Here is a 21718-nt window from a genome sequence, read left to right as displayed (position 1 = left end):
TTCAAAATGGAGGAGGCTGATTTCAATCATTTGAAATCGCATAAAGGGAAGAAGATTAAGAGCTATTCAGTAGGATTTAAGGTCCAAGCTATTGAATATGCTAAAAAGAACAGTAAGCAGCTATGTTTTATTAATATACTGTAGCTGCGTGTGTCAAATATGAGTCATTAAATGACTCCCGCTTCCTGGAGGTAGAGGGCGCTAGTGATCCTTCTTGCGACTACTCGGCTGCAGAAGAAGTGACAACAAGCAGCAAGAGTGAGCAGCGATCCTTTATTTTTTCCTTTCGCTTGCACTTTTAACATGGAGGATTGCATATCTAAAATAAAACAGTTTTCTAAAGGAAAATCTCCATTGAGACAGAGAGACTTTTAAAACTAAAGAAAGATAAGGAAGACTTCTATAAACAAGTTATCGATGCTTTTGATCAGAAGGAGCTGCGCATGGACTTCATTTATAAGTAAAAATAAGACCAGAATAACGTTTTTTTTAAATTAAATGTACTTTTCATGGTGGTATCCTTACATCACACTCACATTTGTAAGCGCAGGCCTAAATTTACCGCATGCCTTTGGTAAGCGCCGGAGTGAGAAGAGGTTTTAAATTAATTAGCGCCCCGGCGGCAATTCAAGGAAATACGGTATGTATAAAAAGTTAAAATACAAAAAAATTAATTAAACTGAGCGAACTGTCATTCCTCACATTCCCGCAAGTAAGTAAATATTTTGGTCATTTTCTGTCACAACTGATAATGATCAATCAAGATGGTTGATAAAATTCACATCCTATGACGTAGGCTACTATGTAATTTATCAAGTCAAAATGGCTGACTTCCTGTTTGTTAACAAACATGAGACTTTTTTCGTGTGTCCTGTCATGGCCGTCTACAACGTTCAATGACAATCGGTATGACCAGGTTTTGAAAAAAACTTGTTCATTCGGAATGAGTTTTGGTGGTTTGTGTTCAAGACAACTAAACTACGTTGTTTTTCCACCTGGCCTGATGCGTTGCAAAAACTTTGGTTTTCATGCAAGTAGGGATGGGTACCAATTGTGGTACTTGTAAGGCACCAACAGATCTTACCGGGAACAGATCCAGGTAAAATTCAACGGTGACATGTTTGGGTACCTGGCTTGCCCGTGACATCACGGCCGGTTGACAACTGTGGCGATTGCTCCAGCAGAACTTGGACAGATTCAGCCAAACTATCTCTCGGTTATGTTGCCAGTTTCAATGCCAAAAAAGACTTTGACTCAAAAATGACTCCAACGTGAGTTAAATAAGGCTCTACTAACACTGACATGACAATAAAACTACAACTATTGATTGATTGATTGATACTTTTATTAGTAGATTGCACAGTACAGTACATATTCCGTACAATTGACCACTAAATGGTAACACCCCAATAAGTTTTTCAACTTGTTTAAGTCGGGGTCCACGTAAATCAATTCATGGTAGAAGCCCGTTACCATCAATCATCTGGTGCGCAATAAGTACAATACTTAGAGTAATAACATTTTCTAGAGCGCAACAGACAGCAAAAACGGAACTGACCAACACACCATAAACTGTACCATAAACTGTACAGTACTGCAATCTAACATCTTAGTATCATACCTGCAAATGAGACTTAGAAATGTGTTAATGAAAGAAGATACAACAAATAACCAGTAGTTATCATAATCAGCTAATTTTTAAATATTGCAATAATGAATGAGATTTTATTATAAAAAAAATACTGTTTTAACATATAGAATAGTACCAAAAAAGTGGTACCATTGAGTACCGGTATCGATCCTGTGGTACTGGGACTAGCGAATCAATTCAAATGTAAACGTTACCAATCTCAAGACACCCAAATGTGAGGAAACACACTGAATGAGAATAATTAACATATATCAATAAATCACTTACAAACCCTGTTTCCATATGAGTTGGGGAATTGTGTTAGATGTAAATATAAACAGAATACAATGATTTGCAAATCCTTTTCAACCCATATTCAGTTGAATATGCTACAAAGACAACATATTTGATGTTCAAACTCATAAACTTTTTTTTTTTGCAAATAATCATTAACTTTAGAAATTGATGCCAGCAACACGTGACAAATACGTTGGGAAAGGTGGCAATAAATACTGATAAAGTTGAGGAATGCTCATCAAACACCCCACAGGTGTGCAGGCTAATTGGGAACAGGTGGGTGCCATGATTGGGTATAAAAACAGCTTCTCAAAAAATTCTCAGTCTTTCACAGGAAAGGATGGGGCGAGGTACACCCCTTTGTCCACAACTGCGTGAGCAAATAGTCAAACAGTTTAAGAACAACGTTTCTCAAAGTGCAATTGCAAGAAATTTAGGGATTTCAACATCTACGCTCCATAATATCATCAAAAGGTTCAGAGAATCTGGAGAAATCACTCCACGTAAGCGGCATGGCCGGAAACCAACATTGAATGACCGTGACCTTTGATCCCTCGGACGGCACTGTATCAAAAACCAACATCAATCTCTGAAGGATATCACCACATGGGCCCAGGAACACTTCAGAAAACTACTGTAACTAAATACAGTTGGTCGCTACATCACTAAGTGCAAGTTAAAGCTCTACTAAGCAAAGCGAAAGCCATTTATCAACAACATCCAGAAACGCCGCCGGCTTCTCTGGGCCCGAGATCATCTAAGATGGACTGATGCAAAGTGGAAAAGTGTTCTGTGATCTGACGAGTCCACATTTCAAATTTTTGGGGGAAATATTCGACATTGTGTCATCCGGACCAAAGGGGAAGCGAACCATCCAGACTGTTATCGACGCAAAGTTGAAAAGCCAGCATCTGTGATGGTATGGGGGTGCATTAGTGCCCAAGGCATGGGTAACTTACACATTTGTGAAGGCACCATTAATGCTGAAAGGTACATACAGGTTTTGGAACAACATATGCTGCCATCTAAGCGCCGTCTTTTTCATGGACGCCCCTGCTTATTTCAGCAAGACAATGCCAAGCTACATTCAGCACATGTTACAACAGTGTGGCTTTGTAAAAAAAAGAGTGCGGTTACTTTCCTGGCCCGCCTGCAGGCCAGACCTGTCTTCCATCGAAAATGTGTGGCGCATTATGAAGCGTAAAATACGACAGTGGATACCCCGGACTGTTGAACGACTGAAGCTCTACATAAAACAAGAATGGGAAAGAATTCCACTTTCAAAGCTTCAACAATTAGTTTCCTCAGTTCCCAAACGTTTATTGAGTGTTGTTAAAAGAAAAGGTGATGTAACACAGTGGTGAACATGCCCTTTCCAAACTACTTTGGCACATGTTGCAGCCATGAAATTCTAAGTTAATTATTATTTGCAAAAAAAAAAAAAAGTTTATGAGTTTGAACATCAAATATGTTGTCTTTGTAGCATATTCAACTGAATATGGCTTGAAAAGGATTTGCAAATCATTGTATTCTGTTTATATTTACATCTAACACAATTTCCCAACTCATATGGAAACAGGGTTTCTAATTAAATAACAGAAGTTCAATTAAGGCCTTTACACCGCTATCTCTAGTTGCTCAAACCTTAAAATGCAATGATGACCAAAGAACTTAGAAAAGCGGTAAATGTGTCTCCGTCCTGGCTGCTCAGTACAATATGGCCGTAAGGCAGTCAATAACATCAGCAAGCCTTCATGTAAAAACACTCACCTCATAAATGCAAGCATAAATCTCGCTTGCCTTCTCATCCTTCGCACAGCATTGAAGTTATGTTTTACTGCTGAGGCATTTTAACTCTTTTCAAACTTAAATTACAGTTAAGAGTAGGACAATGTTTTGGAAAATTACTTGACAGAATAACAATAAAAACACCTGCTTAGCAGCTGGTGAGTTGGCTCTTCGCTTCGCAGCAGGCTTATAATAATTAAAAAGTTTCAAAATGTGCACAAAGTGTTGTTAAACTACTGTCCAAGAAGTGTGTGGGCTTGTTTCAGTGCAACTACACCCCTTTCGTGGTGCTTGGTCTCAGTTCTGTAATACAAGATATTATCGGACTTTCACTGGCCAAAGGGGATACAAAACAAAAAACTTGATATTTTGTGGGGGAGGGAACCTGTTTTTGTACCTCTGGGTCTGCCAAGCGTGTGTGGTTGGGTTTGAGGTAGTAGATGATGCCCTGTGCTGCGCCAGGAAGGGTGGCTCCACGTACCAGGAGCACAAACAGCATCACATATGGAAAGGTGGCTGTGAGGTACACCACCTAGAAAGTAAACAGTAGTCAGCGACCAGGTCAGAATGAGACCTAAAAATGGGAATGTGAGAAAATGGAGAAAACTCTGAAAATTTAAAAACAAATCAATTGGATAAAATGTCCAATTGTCCCAAGTGTCTCCGTTTTGGGTGATCACCATTCCTTCAGAATGTCATGAGTCACAGCTCCCCAGTGTTGGCAGCACTCATGCAGCCCCAGACCATTACTCACTACCACCAAAAACACAATTATCTTGTGCTCACTCGTGTTGACAGCTACTTACGCAACAATTGATGTGTGTCATTACTGTGCATACCGTATTTCCTTGAATTGCCGCCGGGTATATAGTAAGCGCCTGCCTAGAATTACTGCCGAATCAAACTCGTTTCGCGAAATATTATTTTTATTAGCGCAGGTCAAGAATTTCTGTCCTGTCAAACTCGTTTTGCAAAATAATTAGCATATGCCTAAAATTTCCACCGGGTCAAACTCGTCACGTCACGAGTGACACTTCACCTGTCATCATTTTCAAAATGGAGGAGGCTGATTTCAATAATTTGAAATTGCATAGAGGGAAGAAGATTAAGAGCGATTCAGTAGGATTTAAGGTCCAAGCTATTGAATATGCTAAAAAGAACAGTAAGCAGCTATGTTTTATTAATATACCATAGCTGCGTGTGTCAAATATGAGTCATTAAATGACTCCCGCCTCCTAGTGGTAGAGGGCGCTAGTGATCCTTCTTGCCACTACTCGGCTGCAGAAGAAGTGACAACAAGCAGCGATTGTTTATTTTTGCCTCTCGCTTGCACTTTTAACAGGGAGGATTACATAACTAAAATAAAAAAGTTTTCTAAACTGGACTTTCAATCGAAGCAGGAGGTAATAAAGGAAGATCTCCATCAAGACAGATAGACTTTTAAAACTGAAGAAAGATAAGGAAGACCTCTATAAACAAGTTATCGATGCTTTTGATCAGAAGGAGCTGCGCATGGACTTCATTTATAAGTAAAGGTAAGACCAGAATAACGTTCTGAATAGCTCTTAATCTTCTTCCCTTTTTGGGATTTCAAATGATTGAAATCAGCCTCCTCCATTTTTGAATTGATGACAGGTGAAGTGTCACTCGGGACGTGACGAGTTTAACCCGGCGGAAATTGTAGACATGTGCTAATAAAAATAATATTTTGCGAAACGAGTTTGACCCGGTAGTAATTCCAGGCAGGTGCATACTATATACCCGGCGGCAATTCAAGGAAATACTGTAAATGTCTCTTGAGAAGAAATACTGTAATAAAAAAGGTGACTAAAATGTGAGGGGCGTGCTCATTTATTGTATGTGAGACTAATATATGAGTCAGTGTGAGTTTGTTCACCTTTCCAGTGGATTTGACACCCTTCCACACACAGAAGTAACAGACCACCCAGACAACAGCCAGACACAGCGCTAGCTTCCAACTAATTGGGCCGAGCTGGTCCAAGTTGTCGGACAGGTGCAGCACCTCTCTCCTACAACACACACACATATGTTACACATGAAAACTCACAGATATAATTTATAACGTGTCATGGAGGACACCCTCACTCCCAAAATTCGATGACGGGAGAGGTGGTATTCTCTGGCAGGCTGCTCATATTGCTTGTCTGGTTGTGATAGTCAAACAGGAAACACGCCTCTGGAAGGAGAAAAGCTCGTCACTGTAGTAGCTTCTGCAAGTTGAAATTAGCCACGCATCTGCATGTTCCCGCTAACTGACCAGTGTTCCACGAGTTGTTACAGTGCGACCAGGGCAGCTCCGCTTGAAAGCTGTACGACAGGTAAAGGAGGGCCCAGGCCAGAATGACGATGTAGTACACGCATCCGTGCAGGATCATCACCTGACTGGCATAGCCCAGGCCTGCAGACGCACAAAGATGGCATCGCGTTAGTATATAAAATTACACTTTGTATAAGCGAGTACAGCGCTACCTCAGGATGCAAGTGCCCCAGCTTACAGGTTTTTTCAGATACAAATTTTTGGAGCAGTACCAGTCTGGATGAGCTGCTAGCTGACCCGAGGTGGATCTCTCTTCCCTGCATAGCTACGGTATGAGGACCGTATTTCCTTGAATTGCCGCCGGGTATATAGTATGCGCCTGCCTGGAATTAACGCCGGGTCAAACTCGTTTTGCAAGATATTATTTTTATTAGCGCATGTCTAGAATTTCCACCGGGTCAAACTCGTCACGTCACGAGTGACACTTCACCTGTCATCATTTTCAAAATGGAGGAGGCTGATTTCAATCATTTGAAATCGCATAAAGGGAAGAAGATTAAGAGCTATTCAGTAGGATTTAAGGTCCAAGCTATTGAATATGCTAAAAAGAACAGTAGGCATCTATGTTTTATTAATATACCGTAGCTGTGTGTGTCAAATATGAGTCATTAAATGACTCCCGCCTCCTGGTGGTAGAGGGCGCTAGTGATCCTTCTTGCGACTACTCGGCTGCAGAAGAAGTGACAACAAGCAGCAAGAGTGAGCAGCCATCGTTTATTTTTTCCTCTCGCTTGCACTTTTAACATGGAGGATTACATATCTAAAAAAAACAGTTTTCTAAACTGGACTTTTAATTGAAGCAGGAGGTAATAAAGGAAGATCTCCATCGAGACAGAAAGACTTTTAAAACTGAAGAAAGATAAGGAAGACTTCTATAAACAAGTTATCGATGCTTTTGATCAGAATGAGCTGCGCATGGACTTCATCCATCCATCCATTTTCTACCGCTTGTTCCCTTTTGGGGTCGCGGGGGGTGCTGGCGCCTATCTCAGCTACAATCGGGCGGAAGGCGGGGTACACCCTGGACAAGTCGCCACCTCATCACAGGGCCAACACAGATAGACAGACAACATTCACACACTAGGGCCAAATTAGTGTTGCCAATCAACCTATCATTTATAAGTAAAGGTAAGACCATAATAACGTTTTTTTTATTAAATGTGCTTTTCATGATGGTATCCTTACATCACACTCAAATTTATAAGCGCAGGCCTAAATTTACCGCATGCCTTTGGTAAGCGCGTGAGTGAGAATAGGTTTTAAATTAATTAGCGCCCCGTCGGAAATTCAAGAAAATACGGTATTTGTTGGCTTACCGATGGACTGGACTTCTACGGGTTTGGTGCTACCGGCGTGTATAATATAGTCAGGAAAAGTCATGAATGCAAAGGATTCTGGGTATTTGTTGTGTTGCGTTTATGTTGTGTTACTGTGAGGATGTTCTCCCGAAATGTGTTTGTCATTCTTGTTTGGTGTGGGTTCACAGTGTGGTGCATATTAGTAAGAGTGTTAAAGTTGTTTATATCACAACCGTCAGTGTAAACTGTATCACCCAGTATGCCTTGCAGTCGTGTGCGTGGATCTGCGGAGGCCACATACATCATGTCGCTGGACTGGCAAGCATGCGTGAAAGGCAGGCGCGATGCCATGTTGTAGAGGACGTTAATAGTAAAACCATCACTGCATGCCCTCAATGTGGTAGTCCGAGACAAAATTGGAAAACGTTGACCCCAGATGATGTCCGGGAGAGGCACCGAAATCCGTAATCCCCCCGTGACAGTCTGGGGGGTCGGCGATTGTGCAGCTGAGCCGCATGAGAGATGTCAAAGAGCCGCATGCGGCTCCGGAGCCACGGGTTGCCGACCCCTGCTATAGATCCACCCATTTGTTTACATTGAGGAGCGCTAGCTTGATGTTAGCGGTTAGCTATTGTCCTATGGGGTGTAGTGAAGCATGCTTAGGTATTCCTCATCTTGTCTTGTAAGATACTTAAATTATTTGTAGCCATAGAGGCGAGGATTAGTGATTTAGTAGTACCTAATGCTGCTGATTGCAGATTGACGTTTGCCACTATCTAGCTATGTTTTAAAGCAGTGGTCCCCAACCTTTTTGTAGCTGCGGACCAGTCAACGCTTGATCATTTTTCCCGTGGCCTGGCGGGTTTGGGGATTTAATTTTCTTTGTCATGAAAAAGGGAGGTTTATTGGGTTGGTGCACTAATTGTAAGTGTATCTTGTGTTTTTTATGTTGATTTAATAAAACAATTAAAAATAAATAAATAAATAATAAATTATTTTGCGGCCCTGTACCAATTGAGTGGTTGGGGACCACAGTTTTAGAGTGGCACTTAAATGTTTATAGCTTCACATTTATCATTTGTTTTTAAGCCAAAATGCGTCCATTCTGCCTCTTAAGTCTCCGCACTGTGTCTGCATGTATGTAAAATACCGGTATTTTTCAGTACCAGTTTTAATTCATTAGTACTGCTGTACTTCATTAGTACTGGTATACTGTATGACCCTCGTACTTTCTATTGTATCCTGTTCGATACATTTATTATCTAAAAATGTTGTTTTTCTTTTTAAAAGAAGCATTACATGTTAAAATTGTGGTGTTTTGGGGGGCTGAGCACTGATTGAACTGAGTTTTTCGAGATAGGAGCTGTTTGTGCAAGAACATAGTTCATATGTAGGCCTACTTCCTGATTCATGAAGGAGGACGAACAAGATGGGCGCGGTCATTCTAATTCTGGGGTTTGGGGGCGATTCCATTCCATCATCTTGCTCATCGACCAACATCTAGGGTGGTTTGAATCTAGGATTTCTAATCATAGCAAGCTCTGACTCAGTGGTGGAATTATGGCTGATTTATCCAAAGTATTTCAAGTAATCTGTCCTTAAATTCTAAAGTACAACACATATGTACCTCCAAATAATGGGCACACTGATCTCCAGGCACTGACCCCTCCCAGGCTTGTGTACTGGCCCAGTGAGGTCTCCAGGAGGAACAATGGGATACCACACAGCACCAGGAACAAAAGGTAAGGTACAAAGAAGACACCTGCACAGAGTAATCATGTAGTATTATTAGATAACACAGTGATGCACAAAGATGCTTTATACCTCCTCCGTTTTTGTAGCACAAGTAGGGGAACCTCCACACATTGCCAAGGCCGACGATCTGTCCCGCCACAGCCAGAAGGAACTCCGCCTTGCTCTCCCACTGGCCCCTGGCGTTTAGGCTATCTTTGTCGGTTTTTGACTGCTTGGTTACGCCTCCTACTTGGACCTTGCTGAGCAATAGTTGTCCTTGCTGTGGTGGCAGCTGGTCAGTCATCATCGGTTCAGGCAGAAACAAAAACGTACAGCCTTGAAAAGGGAGAACACGTGGGAGTGAGAAGACAAACCTTGAAACACATATGTGAGGAAAAGGGGAAATAAAATATTGTGAGGGGTTAGGTTTTTTGTCTTTTTGTCCTCGCCTCTGCACACCAGAAGGCCATAATGTGACAGAATTCCAAAGAATAAAACAATAACAATAATAGTGACCTGATTCTACTACCTCCCTGCCAGAATATTCCCTCAAGATGCAAATGGTCAACATTGTTTTCACAATTTCCCAAAGTAGCCTGTTATGCTTTACATTTGCTGCTTGTTTCTATTGGACTTTTTCCATCCAATCTGTGTGCCTTGCTTCTTTGTTCACTCCCTAACTTAAAAAACCTCCAGTGCTGTCAAAATGCTGCTTCCTTTAGATATCAACTGCAACCACCACCAGTAACCTGATAAATGCATGGCTACTGCATTCTTTAAAATAAACAAAAATTTGAACTTTAACATGTTCTGATTACAGCGGAAAACCAGAAAAACATTTAAAACAGTTCATCACACAATCAACTACCAGCCATTTCTACGTTTTAAGAGAGGTGTTACAAAAAAGTGTCAATTCCCATGAAAACAATTCTAGAAAATCAACCATTTATTCTTGAAAGATGAAACATGGATATGTAGAATGCAAAACAAAGTCCTGAAAAGGTGTGTGACAATCAATTTTATACATTAACATATTATAATAACATAACATAAAATTAACATTTGCAAATGTCCAGATGGAGGCAATGGTACAAAACCAGAGATGGGGTCTATGTACAGAGTACCGTATTTTTTGGACTGTAAGTCGCAGTTTTTTTCATAGTATACTCCGGAGCGACTTACTGTATGTGTGAAATTATAAACACATTACCGTAAAATATCAAATAATATTATTTATCTCATTCGCGGAAGAGACGAAGAAAATTTCAGCAATCGTCACACACATGTCAACTAATAAGAATTTGGCGGGGGAGGGTCATGGCAGAAGTGCATTGTGGGTCATGGAATGCTAACTACTATATGCTATATGCTACTGCCGAAGCTATTAAAAAGAATCATTTCAACGTTGGCGGTAACTTATAAAAACTGAGAAAGGCTGAACAAAAATTGCACCGAAAAGGCAATCATGTAGTGCAGATTACAAGCTGGACGTAGTGAAATATGCAGCAGAAAACGACAAGAAGATGCGGCGCATACCTTTGGAGTTGGCAGAGTTGTTTAGAAGCGACATCGAGGAAGAAGATTTATGGATTAGGAGTGAGAGATAGTTTGGTAAAGGTATAGCATGTTCTATATGTTATAGTTATTTGAATGACTCTTACCATAATATGTTAGGTTAACATAGCAGTTGCTTATTTATGCCTCATATAACCTACACTTATTCAGCCTGTTCTTCACTATTCTTTATTTATTTTAAATTGCCTTTCAAATGTCTATTTTTGCTGTTGGATTTTATCAAATAAATTTCCCCAAAAAATGCGACTAATGGTTTTTTCCTTCTTTGTTGTGCATTTTCGGCAGGTGCGACGTATACTCCGGAGCGACTTATACTCGGAAAAATACGGTACATTATTCTTTGACTCAGTTCTTACAATTAATTATTCATGTCATCTAGTGTACATATATAACTTGTATTTTAAACTGCATTACAAATGTATCATTGAACAATGATAAGAATATCGCAATAGAGCACCATATCCAAATATTGACTGGTGCAGAACCGACAACCTGGTCCTGAATGTCAACAAGACCAAGGAGATCCTCGTTGACTTCAGGAAGCACCAGTCCAGCCACGCTCCACTCTACATCAACGGCACAGCGGTGGAGATGGTAAGCAACACCAAGTTCACTGACAATATAACCTGGTCCCTACACAGCGGATCTCCTGTAAAAAGAGCTCAGCAGCGCATGCACTTTTTGTGTCGGATGAAAAGAGCACAGCTCCCTACCCCCATTTTCAGCACATTCTAGAGAGGCACTATAGAGATCCTGCTGACCAACAGCATCTCTGTCTGGACTGGAGCCTGCAATGCCTCAGACTGGAAGTCTTTCCAGAGAGGGGTGAGGACGGCGGAAAAGATTATCAGGACTCCTCTTCCTCCTATCCAGGAGATCGCAAAAAGCCGCTGCCTGACCAGGGATCAGAAAACTGCAAAGACTCCTCCCACCCCAACCAAGGACTGTTTTCACTGCTGGACTCTAGGAAGAGGTTCTGCAGCCTCCGAAGCAGAACCTTCAGGTTCTGTAACAGCTTCTTCCCTCAGGCCGTAAGACCCCTTGAACGCATCATAATTAAATTATCCTCTCAACTCCCCCCAAAATGGATTAACTGGCTGGAAAAAAAAAAGACAATATAACATACATCCATAAACGTGGACGCATGTGAAAAAGTGCAATATATTTATCCGTACAGTAATCAATTTATTTATTTATATATATTTATATGTTTATTTTATATATATATACTTATATATTATTTATATATAATTATATATGTGTCACAACATGGCTTGGACGTGGATTGTTTCTTCGACGCGGATGAGATTCAGCACGAGCGAGGCGTGGACGTGAGTCCATGGTTGTTTATTTAAACACTATAATAAAAAATAAACAAACTAAGGGCGCTCACAAAGAGGTACAGACACTTGGCTATGAACAAACAAAAGACTAGCATAAATGCTGCAAACTACAAACATGAAACAAAAACACTTGCTCGATTGGCATGAATAATAATAAACTATAAACAAAACTAGCACAATGGCATGAATACAAAAACTTACACGGCATGGAACTATGGACGAGGGCATGAAGGAGGTGCAGCATGGGTAGGTTGTGTGCGAGTGTGAAGATCCCAGGAAGCAGACAAGAAAAAGAGTGTCTTAAGTAGCTATGATGAATATTGAAAACAGGTGAGGCTGAGAACAGGGACGTGACATGACAGGTGAAAAGTAATGAGTTGGCATGGAGACGAAAACAAACCAGGAAGTGCCAAGACAGAACTTAAATGTCCAAAAAACTAAACATAACCTGACCAAAACCAATAGATAAACTTACAGGCGTGACAATATGCACCTTATTGCTTTTTTTATCCTGCACTACCATGAGCTTATGTAACGAAATTTTGTTCTTATCTGTGCTGTAAAGTTCAAATTTGAATGACAATAAAAAGGAAGTGTAAGTCTAAATATTGCTACTAAAATGTTGTGATATAGAAGCATTTAAGTCTCACCTTAAAACTCATTTGGATACTCTAGCCTTTAAATAGACTCCCTTTTTAGACCAGTTGATCTACCGTTTCTTTTCTTTTTCTCCTATGTCCCACTATCCCTTGTGGAGGGGGTCCGGTCCGATCCGGTGGCCATGTACTGCTTGCCTGTGTATCGGCTGGGGACATCTCTGCGCTGCTGATCCGCCTCCGCCTGGGATGGTTTCCTGCTGGCTCCGCTGTGAGCGGGACTCTCGCTACTGTGTTGGATCCGCTTTGGACTGGACTCTCGCGACTGTGTTGGATCCATTATGGATTGAACTTTCACAGTATCATGTTAGACCCGCTCGACATCCATTGCTTTCCTCCTCTCCAAGGTTCTCATAGTCATCATTGTCACCGACGTCCCACTGGGTGTGAGTTTTCCTTGCCCTTATGTGGGCCTACCGAGGATGTCGTAGTGGTTTGTGCAGCCCTTTGAGACACTGGTGATTTAGGGCTTTTTAAGTAAACATTGATTGATTGATTGATTGACATATCGCATTGTGAACTCTTTCCCGATTTCTTTGAAGGTCGGTCATTTTTTTTTTCTTCAAACATTATCAGAGTGCGCTTTGTAGTTGAAATGTGAGTGGTGTACTTTGGTGACATATTCTATTTATGTTGTTGAAATTTTGCACCCAACAGAATGTGCTATATCTATCCAACCCACATCCTTATAGTCAAACTGTATACAATATTTATTTTTGTTCATCTTTTTTTCATACATTAAATCCTGTGGCGTCTACATCCATCTTCCTTTGGACATAATCCTTGTCAGACTGTCATGTCTAGTCAAACCTCAACATATACAACCTGACATTTTTGTTTTTGTGAACAATGAGAATGTTTGTGTAATTTCTGATCACTGCTTTGGCTGCCTCATCTTGACTTATCTACACGGCGTCTGTCCCCCAGGGAGAGCCCATAGTGGGTGTGTGGTCTTTATCTACTGCGTGCAGCAGACACTGTACCGCCTAGTTTGGCCTTGGGCATCTTTCTGTAGTGCTGCAGTATCTTCTGGACAACCGTAAAATGTTTCTTGGGTCGACATTAAGATATCATTAAAAAAACACATTAAAATAAAGTATGATTGCCGAAAAAGACAAAATTAAAAATAATTCACCTTCAACCTTGAATCTGAACTAGGATTAAATATTACAGAGCAACGGTGCTTTTTGGGTAATTTTTTTATAATCCTTATGTAAGACATACACACATTTTTATTTTTTTCAATGCATTCTAACTCGTAAAGAAACTGTAAAAACATCCAAAACCCTCCATCAACGTTTAATGTATACACTGTAAGACTGTAAGTATATATATAATGTAGTAACCTGCACATTCATAATAACATGTAATATTTATAGATTTTGGTCATTTTAATCATACGGCTGCCTTTTTATTTTAAAGTCCTACTGAAAGCCACTACTAGCGACCACACAGTCTGATAGTTTATATATCAATGATGAAATATTAACATTGCAACACATGCCAATACAGCCGGTTTAGTTTACTAAATTGCCATTTTAAATTTCGCGCGTAAGTATCCTGCTAAAACGTCGCGGTATGATGACGCGTGTGTGTGACGGCACGCATCGTAGAGGACATTTTGTTCCAGCACCATTCACAGCTATAAGTCGTCTTTTCATCTCATAATTACACAGTATTCTGGACATTTGTGTTGCTGAATCTTTTGCAATTTGTTCAATGAATAATGGAGACGTCAAAGAAGAAAGCTGTAGGTGGGAAGCGGTGTATTGAGGCCTCCTTTTACAACACAAACACAGCCGGTGTTTCATTGTTTACATTCCCGAAAGATGACGGTGAAGCTTTACTATGGAACAGAGCGGTCAAGCAAACACGGTTGGATTGGACCACACACACAAAGTACAGTGTATTATGCAGCGATCATTTCGAAAGGTCGTGTTTCGAAGAGGGTCCCTTGCGAAGGGCAGAGATGGGCATCGCCACCACCCGTCGACTAGTGCTGAAGAAAGGTGCGGGGCCAACCTTCAGGTTGTACAGGTACCACCATATAATCTCACTAAAACACTAGTAACACAATAAGCAGATAAGGGATTTTCCAGAATTATCCTAGTATATGTGTCTAATAACATCTGAATCGCTCCCACTGCCCTCTTTTTTTTTCTTCTAGTCCTTCACTCTCACTTTCCTCATCCACGAATCTTTCATCCTCGCTCAAATTAATGTGGAAATCGTCGCTTTCTCGGTCCGAACTCAATACGGCCGGTTTAGTTTACTAAATTGCAATTTTAAATTGCGCGCGGAAGTATCCTGCTAAAACGTTGCGGTATGATGACGCGTGCGCGTGACGGCACGCATTGTAGAGGACATTTTGTTCCAGCACCATTCACGGCTATAAGTCGTCTTTTCATCGCATAATTCCACACTGTTCTGGACATCTGTGTGGCTGAATCTTTTGCAATTTGTTCAATGAATAATGGAGACGTCAAAGAAGAAAGCTGTAGGTGGGAAGCGGTGTATTGCGGCCGCCTTTAACAACACAAACACAGCCGGTGTTTCATTGTTTACATTCCTGAAAGATGGCGGTGAAGCTTTACTATGGAACAGAGCGGTCAAGCGAACACGGTTGGATTGGACCACACACACAAAGTACAGTGTATTATGCAGCGATCATTTCGAAAGGTCGTGTTTCGAAGAGGATCCCTTGCGAAGGGCAGAGATGGGTATCGCCACCACCCGTCGACTAGTGCTGAAGAAAGGTGCGGGGCCAACCTTCAGGTTGTACAGGTACCACCATATAATCTCACTAAAACACTAGTAACACAATAAGCAGATAAGGGATTTCCCAGAATTCCATCCATCCATCCATTTTCTGCCGCTTATTCCCGTTCGGGGTCGCGGGGGGCGCTGGCGCCTATCTCAGCTACAATCGGGCGGAAGGCGGGGTACACCCTGGACAAGTCTCCATCTCATCGCAGGGCCAACACAGATAGACAGACAACATTCACACTCACATTCACACACTAGGGCCAATTATCCTAGTAAATGTGTCTAACAACATCTGAATCACTCCCATTGCCCTCTTTTTTTTTTCTAGTCCTTCACTCTCACTTTCCTCATCCACGAATCTTTCATCCTCGCTCAAATTAATGTGGAAATCGTTGCTTTCTCGGACCGAATCGCTCTCGCCGCTGGTGGCCAAGATTATAACAATGTGAGGATATGAGGAGCCCTACAACCCGTGACATCACGTGCACATCATCTGCTACTTTTGGTACAGGCAATGCTTTTTTATTAGCTACCAAAAATTGCAAACTTTATCATTGATGTTCTCTACTAAATCCTTTCAGCAAAAATATGGCAATATCACGAAATGATCAAGTATGACACAGAATGGACCTGCTATCCCCGTTTAAATAAGAAAATCTCATTTCAGTAGGTCTTTGAAGTGTTAGAAAATAAATTATACATTTTTTTTACTGTTTACTTTTAACACAATAATCTCGAAATCAACATCAGATCTATCCGTCAATTATAAGTTTTATTGCTGTTTGTTTTTTGTTTGTTCATTTTAGGCCCTTCCTGAAAAAAACAGCTCAGTTTTTTATATGGCAAACACAAAATATGCAACATTTTCCCCCCAAAAATATCTCCAAGTGGAAAATTTAACATGACGTAATTGGAGCCTTGAATAGGTCAATCATTCATAATGACATTGATTTTGATTCATTATTATTTTTTAAAGAGAGAAACAGGGCAGCTTTGTGTTATTAGAGTAAACATTGCGACATTTTCTTGTTACATTCCACCCCTTTGCTCTTTTATATTACTTTTTACGTTTTAAACATTTTTCAATGGTATTTTAAAATGTGCCCTGGGGACCATTTTGGACCCCTGGGCCTCCCTTTGGACACCCCTGTTGTTGATGGAGAATTTAATTTGTGAGGCTTTAAGGCAAAATGTCGCGAATTATCTCCCTCGCTGCCACCCGCGTGACGACATAACGCTGACAGAAACACCAAAGAATATTCTGGCAAATAAAGGCCAATACAGTAACGCACCACAGCCGCCGTGGAGGTGAAGTTAGTGAAGCACGCGTGTTATAACAGTCCAGCGTCCTCGTCCAAACCATCATGGAGTCATGACTGACTTAAGCCATTTTACGTTGTGGGTGATCAAAAAAGCAACATTACTCCGGTGCCTCGCTTGAAATAAATGAAAAAAGAGACAATTGGACATGACCATGCCTACCTGTGTGCGTCCAGCGGCTCTGTGCCCGGCCTCTGCTCCCCCACACCTTGCAACTCAATGGTTTGATCCGCTGACGCATGCACGCGCCCCGAGAGACCGCGCGCTGCCTCCCTGGAGCGCGCACGTCGACCAAACGTCACTTTTATTATACACCATAGTACAGGGGTGTCCAAACTTTTTCCACTGAGGGCCGCACACTGAAAAATCAAAGCAAGCTGGGGGCTTATTGATATTTTTTGTTTTAAAAACCAATATATTTATAAAAAAATATACATTTAGGCCTCCATTCAGGGTTTTGGTAAAAAAAATATAAAAAATGTGTCATTATTTATTATTATTATTATTATTATTATTATAGGCTTGAATCTATAGATCAACATTAGGTATATCTGTCAATATAACATTTTTAAAAAATTAAGTTGTATGTTCTTTTTGTTAATAGAAAAAAACCACAAAATATGCAATATTTTCACCCAGCTACATTTTTAAGTGGAATATTTTAGATTATATATTAAGTGTAGCTTTAAAATGGTCAATAAGTCGTAGCAACATTGATTTTAAAGGGGAACATTTTCACAATTTCAGAAGGGTTAAAACCAATAAAAATCAGTTCCCAGTGCCATATTTTATTTTTCAAAGTTTTTTTTCAAAATTTTACACATCATAGAATATCCCGAAAAAAAGCTTTAAAGTCCATGATTTTCGCAATCTGTGAAGCCACCGTCCATTTTCCAGTGACATCATCCAGTGATATACATGCTATCCAGGCGGATAGCACAGCAAGATATAGCGACATTAGCTCAGATTCAGACTCGGATTTCACCGGTTTAAGCGATTCAACAGATGTATTGAAACGGATGGTTGGAGTATGGAGGCAGATAGCGAAAACAAAATTGAAGAAGAAACTGAAGCTATAGAGCGAATAGCTATTGACGCTATTCGGCCACGTCTGCCTTAGCATCGCCGTTAAAATGTGCAGACCAAACTTTCGCATCTTGTGACACTGGAGCAACTTAAATCTGTCGATTGGTAAGTGTTTGTTTGGCGTTAAATGTAGGTAGAGGGAAACGCTGGATGCAAATATAACTACAAATGTACGTAAAGCTAGCCTAAGTAGCATGTTAGCATCGATTAGCTGGCAGTCATGCCGAGACCAAATATGTCTGATTAGCACATAAGTCAATAACATCAACAAAACACACCTTTGTGATTTCGTTGACTTCATCGTTGGAAATGCATCTGCAGGATATCCATGCATCTCTGTGCCATGTCTGCCTTAGCATAGCCGGTAAAATGTGCAGACCAAACGATCGGGACTTTCGCATCTTGTGACACTGGAGCAACTTAAATCCGTCGATTGGTAAGTGTTTGTTTGGCATTAAATGTGGGTGGAGGGAAAGGCTGGATGCAAATGTAGCTACAAATGTACATACAGCTAGCCTAAATAGCATGTTAGCATCGATTAGCATGCCGTGCTAATCGATGCACATTCTACGTAAATCAACTTGAATCCGTCCCTAATCGTGTTGTTACAGCCTCCGACAACATGTTCCATGATGTCTCCAAGGTACGGAAAACGGTCAAAAAACGGACAATAATAGAGCTGGTTTGACTCAATGTTTATAATGTGTTTGAGAAAATGGCGGTTGACTACCTATCGCTCCGAGAGCAAATAATAGAAAGTCGTTTCATTCGCCAAATTTCACCCATTTAGAGTTTGGAAATTGGTTAAAAAAATATATACATCAAGGTATATATTGACGCTTACATAGGTCTGGTGATAATGTTCCCCTTTAATTCATTATTATTTTTTGAGCAATGACACTTAAAAAAAAGCACACTAAAATTATTGGGACCCTTTTGGATCCCCAATAATTTTAGTGTGATTTTTTTCCATTAAAGTGTTAATAAATAAATTATAATTATGTTGTTTACTTATAACACTATAATCTAGAGATCAACTTCAGATCTATCCGTGAATTGTAAGTTTTATTGTTATTTACGTTTTTTGTTTGTTCGTTTTAAAACAAAAACAAAATATGCAACATTTTACACAAAAAATATCTCAAAGTGGAATATTTAATGTGATGTAATTGGAGTCTTTAATATGTCAATAATTCATAATGATATTGATTTTGATCCATCATTTTTTTTTAAAGAAAGAAATAGCCTGCATGGCAGCTTTGTGTTATTAAAGTCAACATTGCAACATTTTCTTGTTAAATTTCACCTCTTTGCTCTTTTATACCTCAGTTTATGTTTTGTCTTATTTTTAGAATGTGCCGTTAAAAAATTCCCTGTGGGCCGCACTTTGGACACCCCTGCCATAGTACATCACAAAAGTCTGTACACCTCTAACATTTGAGCATTTTTCTCCCCTATAAAAAGAATACCTGATTTTGTGAGTTCAGCCCAACAGTCCAGTATAAATCTAAGTTTATTGTTTTTGAGGTTAAAATCCAGGTAACAAAGGTTATACATTTATCACCTCCACCAGGATGTTATGTAATCGTTGTTTATATGTGAGTTATTTAGTAACAAAGTACCAATACTTCATTACTGTACTCGCACAAAAGGGGCTGTGTGTAAATTCCTCACGATTACATTTTTTCAAAGCAAATGATGTAACAAGAACACCACCGGCGAGCTTATGTGAACATTAATGCTTTAACTCAGGGGTTGGGAACCTTTTTGGCTGAGGGAGCCATGAAAGCCAAATATTTCAAAATGTATTTCCGTGAGAGCCGTATCATATTTTTTAACAATGAATACAACTAAATGTGTGCATTTTTAGGTAAGACCAACATGTTTGGAGTATAATAAATCCCTTATTCGTTTTAATAACATTGTTATTCTGAAGTTAACCAATAATAAATCAAATACTTCTTACCATTAATGCGACTTCTTGAACAAGTCTGGTAGAAAACGGATGGATGGATAAAATGCATGAGAATGTTTTGTATTTTGAACGTTATTTTTAGCTCTGTGCTTACTAGCGGAATTATTCATAATTATTGTGTTAAGCCAGGGGTGTCCACCGCACACTGAAAAATCAGAGCAAGCGGGGGCCATTTTCATCATTTTTATTTTAAAAACCAATACAATATATGTATAAAAAATATACATTTAGGCTTCCACTCAGTTATGATCCCGGGGACCCCAAAGGGTTTTGGTCCAAAAAAATATAAAAAATGTGTCATTATTCAGTATTATAATTTTTATTATTATGCAGGTTTTAAATCTCTGGATCAACATTAGAAAAAAAAAATGGAAAAAACACAAAATATGCAATATTTTCACCCAATAACATTTTTAAGTGGAATATTTGAGATTATATCATAATTGGAGCCTTAATTTTGGATTTTGATTCATTATTATTTTCTGAGCAATGACACTTAAAAACAAATCACACTAAAATAATTGAGAATCCAAAAGTGTCCTACTCATTAAAGTGTTAAAAAATAAATTATACATTTTTTTTTACTGTTTACTTTTAGCACAATAATCTCAAGATCAACTTCAGATATATCCGTCAATTTTAAGTTTTAGTGTTGTTTATGTTTTGTCTGTTTTAGGCCCTTCTTTAAAAAAAAAAAAACAGCTCAGTTTTTTATATGGTAACACAAAATATGCAACATTTCCCCCCCAAAATATCTCAAAGTGGAATATTTAATGTGACGTAATCGAAGCCTTGAATAGGTCAATAATTCAAAATGACATTGATTTTGATTCATTATTTTTTTTTTAAAAACAAACAGCCTGCATGGCAGCTTTGTGTTATAAGAGTAAGCATTGCAACAATTTCTTGTTACATTTCACCTATTTGCTCTTTTATACCACTTTATACGTTTTAAATATTTTTTTTTTCATTGTATTCTTAAAATGTGCCATGGGGCCGTTTAAAAAATGACCCGTGGGCCGCACTTTGGACAGCCCTGTGTTAAGCAATGTCAGCTAAGATTTATCTGAGAGCCAGAGGAAGTCATCAAAAGAGCCACATCTGGCTCTAGAGCCATAGGTTCCCTACCCCTGCATTAACTGTCTATATTTTTCACTATAGTGGGGGCCCTAAGGGAGATTTTAGGGTGTTTTGGTTCACTTTTGTCTAAAAACGCCAAATTTGCCACAGGTGTAGCTCAGGGCATACTTCAATGATTTGGCTCTGGCGCCCGTGCCGGTGACCTTTGGGGTCGCCACAGCGGCTGGTCCATTACGGCCACCGCCTCAACACGTTTTTGCTTCTACATTTGAACCAGATGAGCTACAAATCCAAACTTGGTGTCTATTTCATGTTTTTTGCAATTAAAAATATGATGGAAAAATCATCTTTATGATCGGGTGTGTCTGGACACCTAATTAGCATATTTCCATGACGTAAAAATTAGGTGTAGCTTTTTTTACCTTAACTTTTGATACTTTTGGCAAACTATTGTAGGTTTTTTGAGCTTCAGAAACATACAGGAATGATCAGATTTATGATCATTTATTTGTTGGAGCACTTTAATTTCCATATTAACAACACAGCCATTGTCTACCAAAATGAATTGCACATACATTTCAGCACAGATAGAATGTAAAGCTACAGATTAATTTCATTGTAACATTAGTAAAAGTGTCAGGCTTGCCCCTGACAGTTTGTCTATGTTTTAGTTTTCCTCTGCATTTGTCTGTTTTCTCTGTGTTTAGTATCTCCTGTCTAGTGCTCTTATTTTGTCAGCTTCCTGTCTTGTTCCCTGAGTGCTGTGTTCCTCCTCAGCTGCGGCTGATTGGCACCTGGTCACACCTGTCGCCAATCAGCCCGCTCCTATTTG

General features: G+C 39.7%; 1 protein-coding gene across 1 annotated transcript in view; it reads right to left on the bottom strand.

The window, feature by feature from the left end:
* LOC133544130 (sodium- and chloride-dependent GABA transporter 2-like) overlaps window positions 1–17014 on the bottom strand; it is a 38215-nt gene extending 21201 nt beyond the window's left edge. Inside the window, exons 1-7 of the mRNA XM_061889207.1 lie at window positions 16908–17014; window positions 9176–9421; window positions 8979–9113; window positions 5994–6134; window positions 5822–5912; window positions 5613–5745; window positions 4113–4247 (exon numbers count right to left, since the gene is read on the bottom strand). Coding sequence (XP_061745191.1) covers window positions 4113–4247; window positions 5613–5745; window positions 5822–5912; window positions 5994–6134; window positions 8979–9113; window positions 9176–9421; window positions 16908–16986 — 960 coding nt within the window. The 5' untranslated portion in view covers window positions 16987–17014. The remainder of the gene's footprint in view (window positions 1–4112; window positions 4248–5612; window positions 5746–5821; window positions 5913–5993; window positions 6135–8978; window positions 9114–9175; window positions 9422–16907) is intronic.
* Between the last annotated feature and the right edge of the window lie 4704 nt (window positions 17015–21718).

The sequence above is a fragment of the Nerophis ophidion genome, linkage group LG27, assembly GCF_033978795.1.
Source record: "Nerophis ophidion isolate RoL-2023_Sa linkage group LG27, RoL_Noph_v1.0, whole genome shotgun sequence".
NCBI lineage: Eukaryota > Metazoa > Chordata > Actinopteri > Syngnathiformes > Syngnathidae > Nerophis > Nerophis ophidion.
The sequence above is the reverse complement of the archived record's forward strand: the minus strand, read 5'-3'. Positions and strand labels throughout refer to the sequence as shown.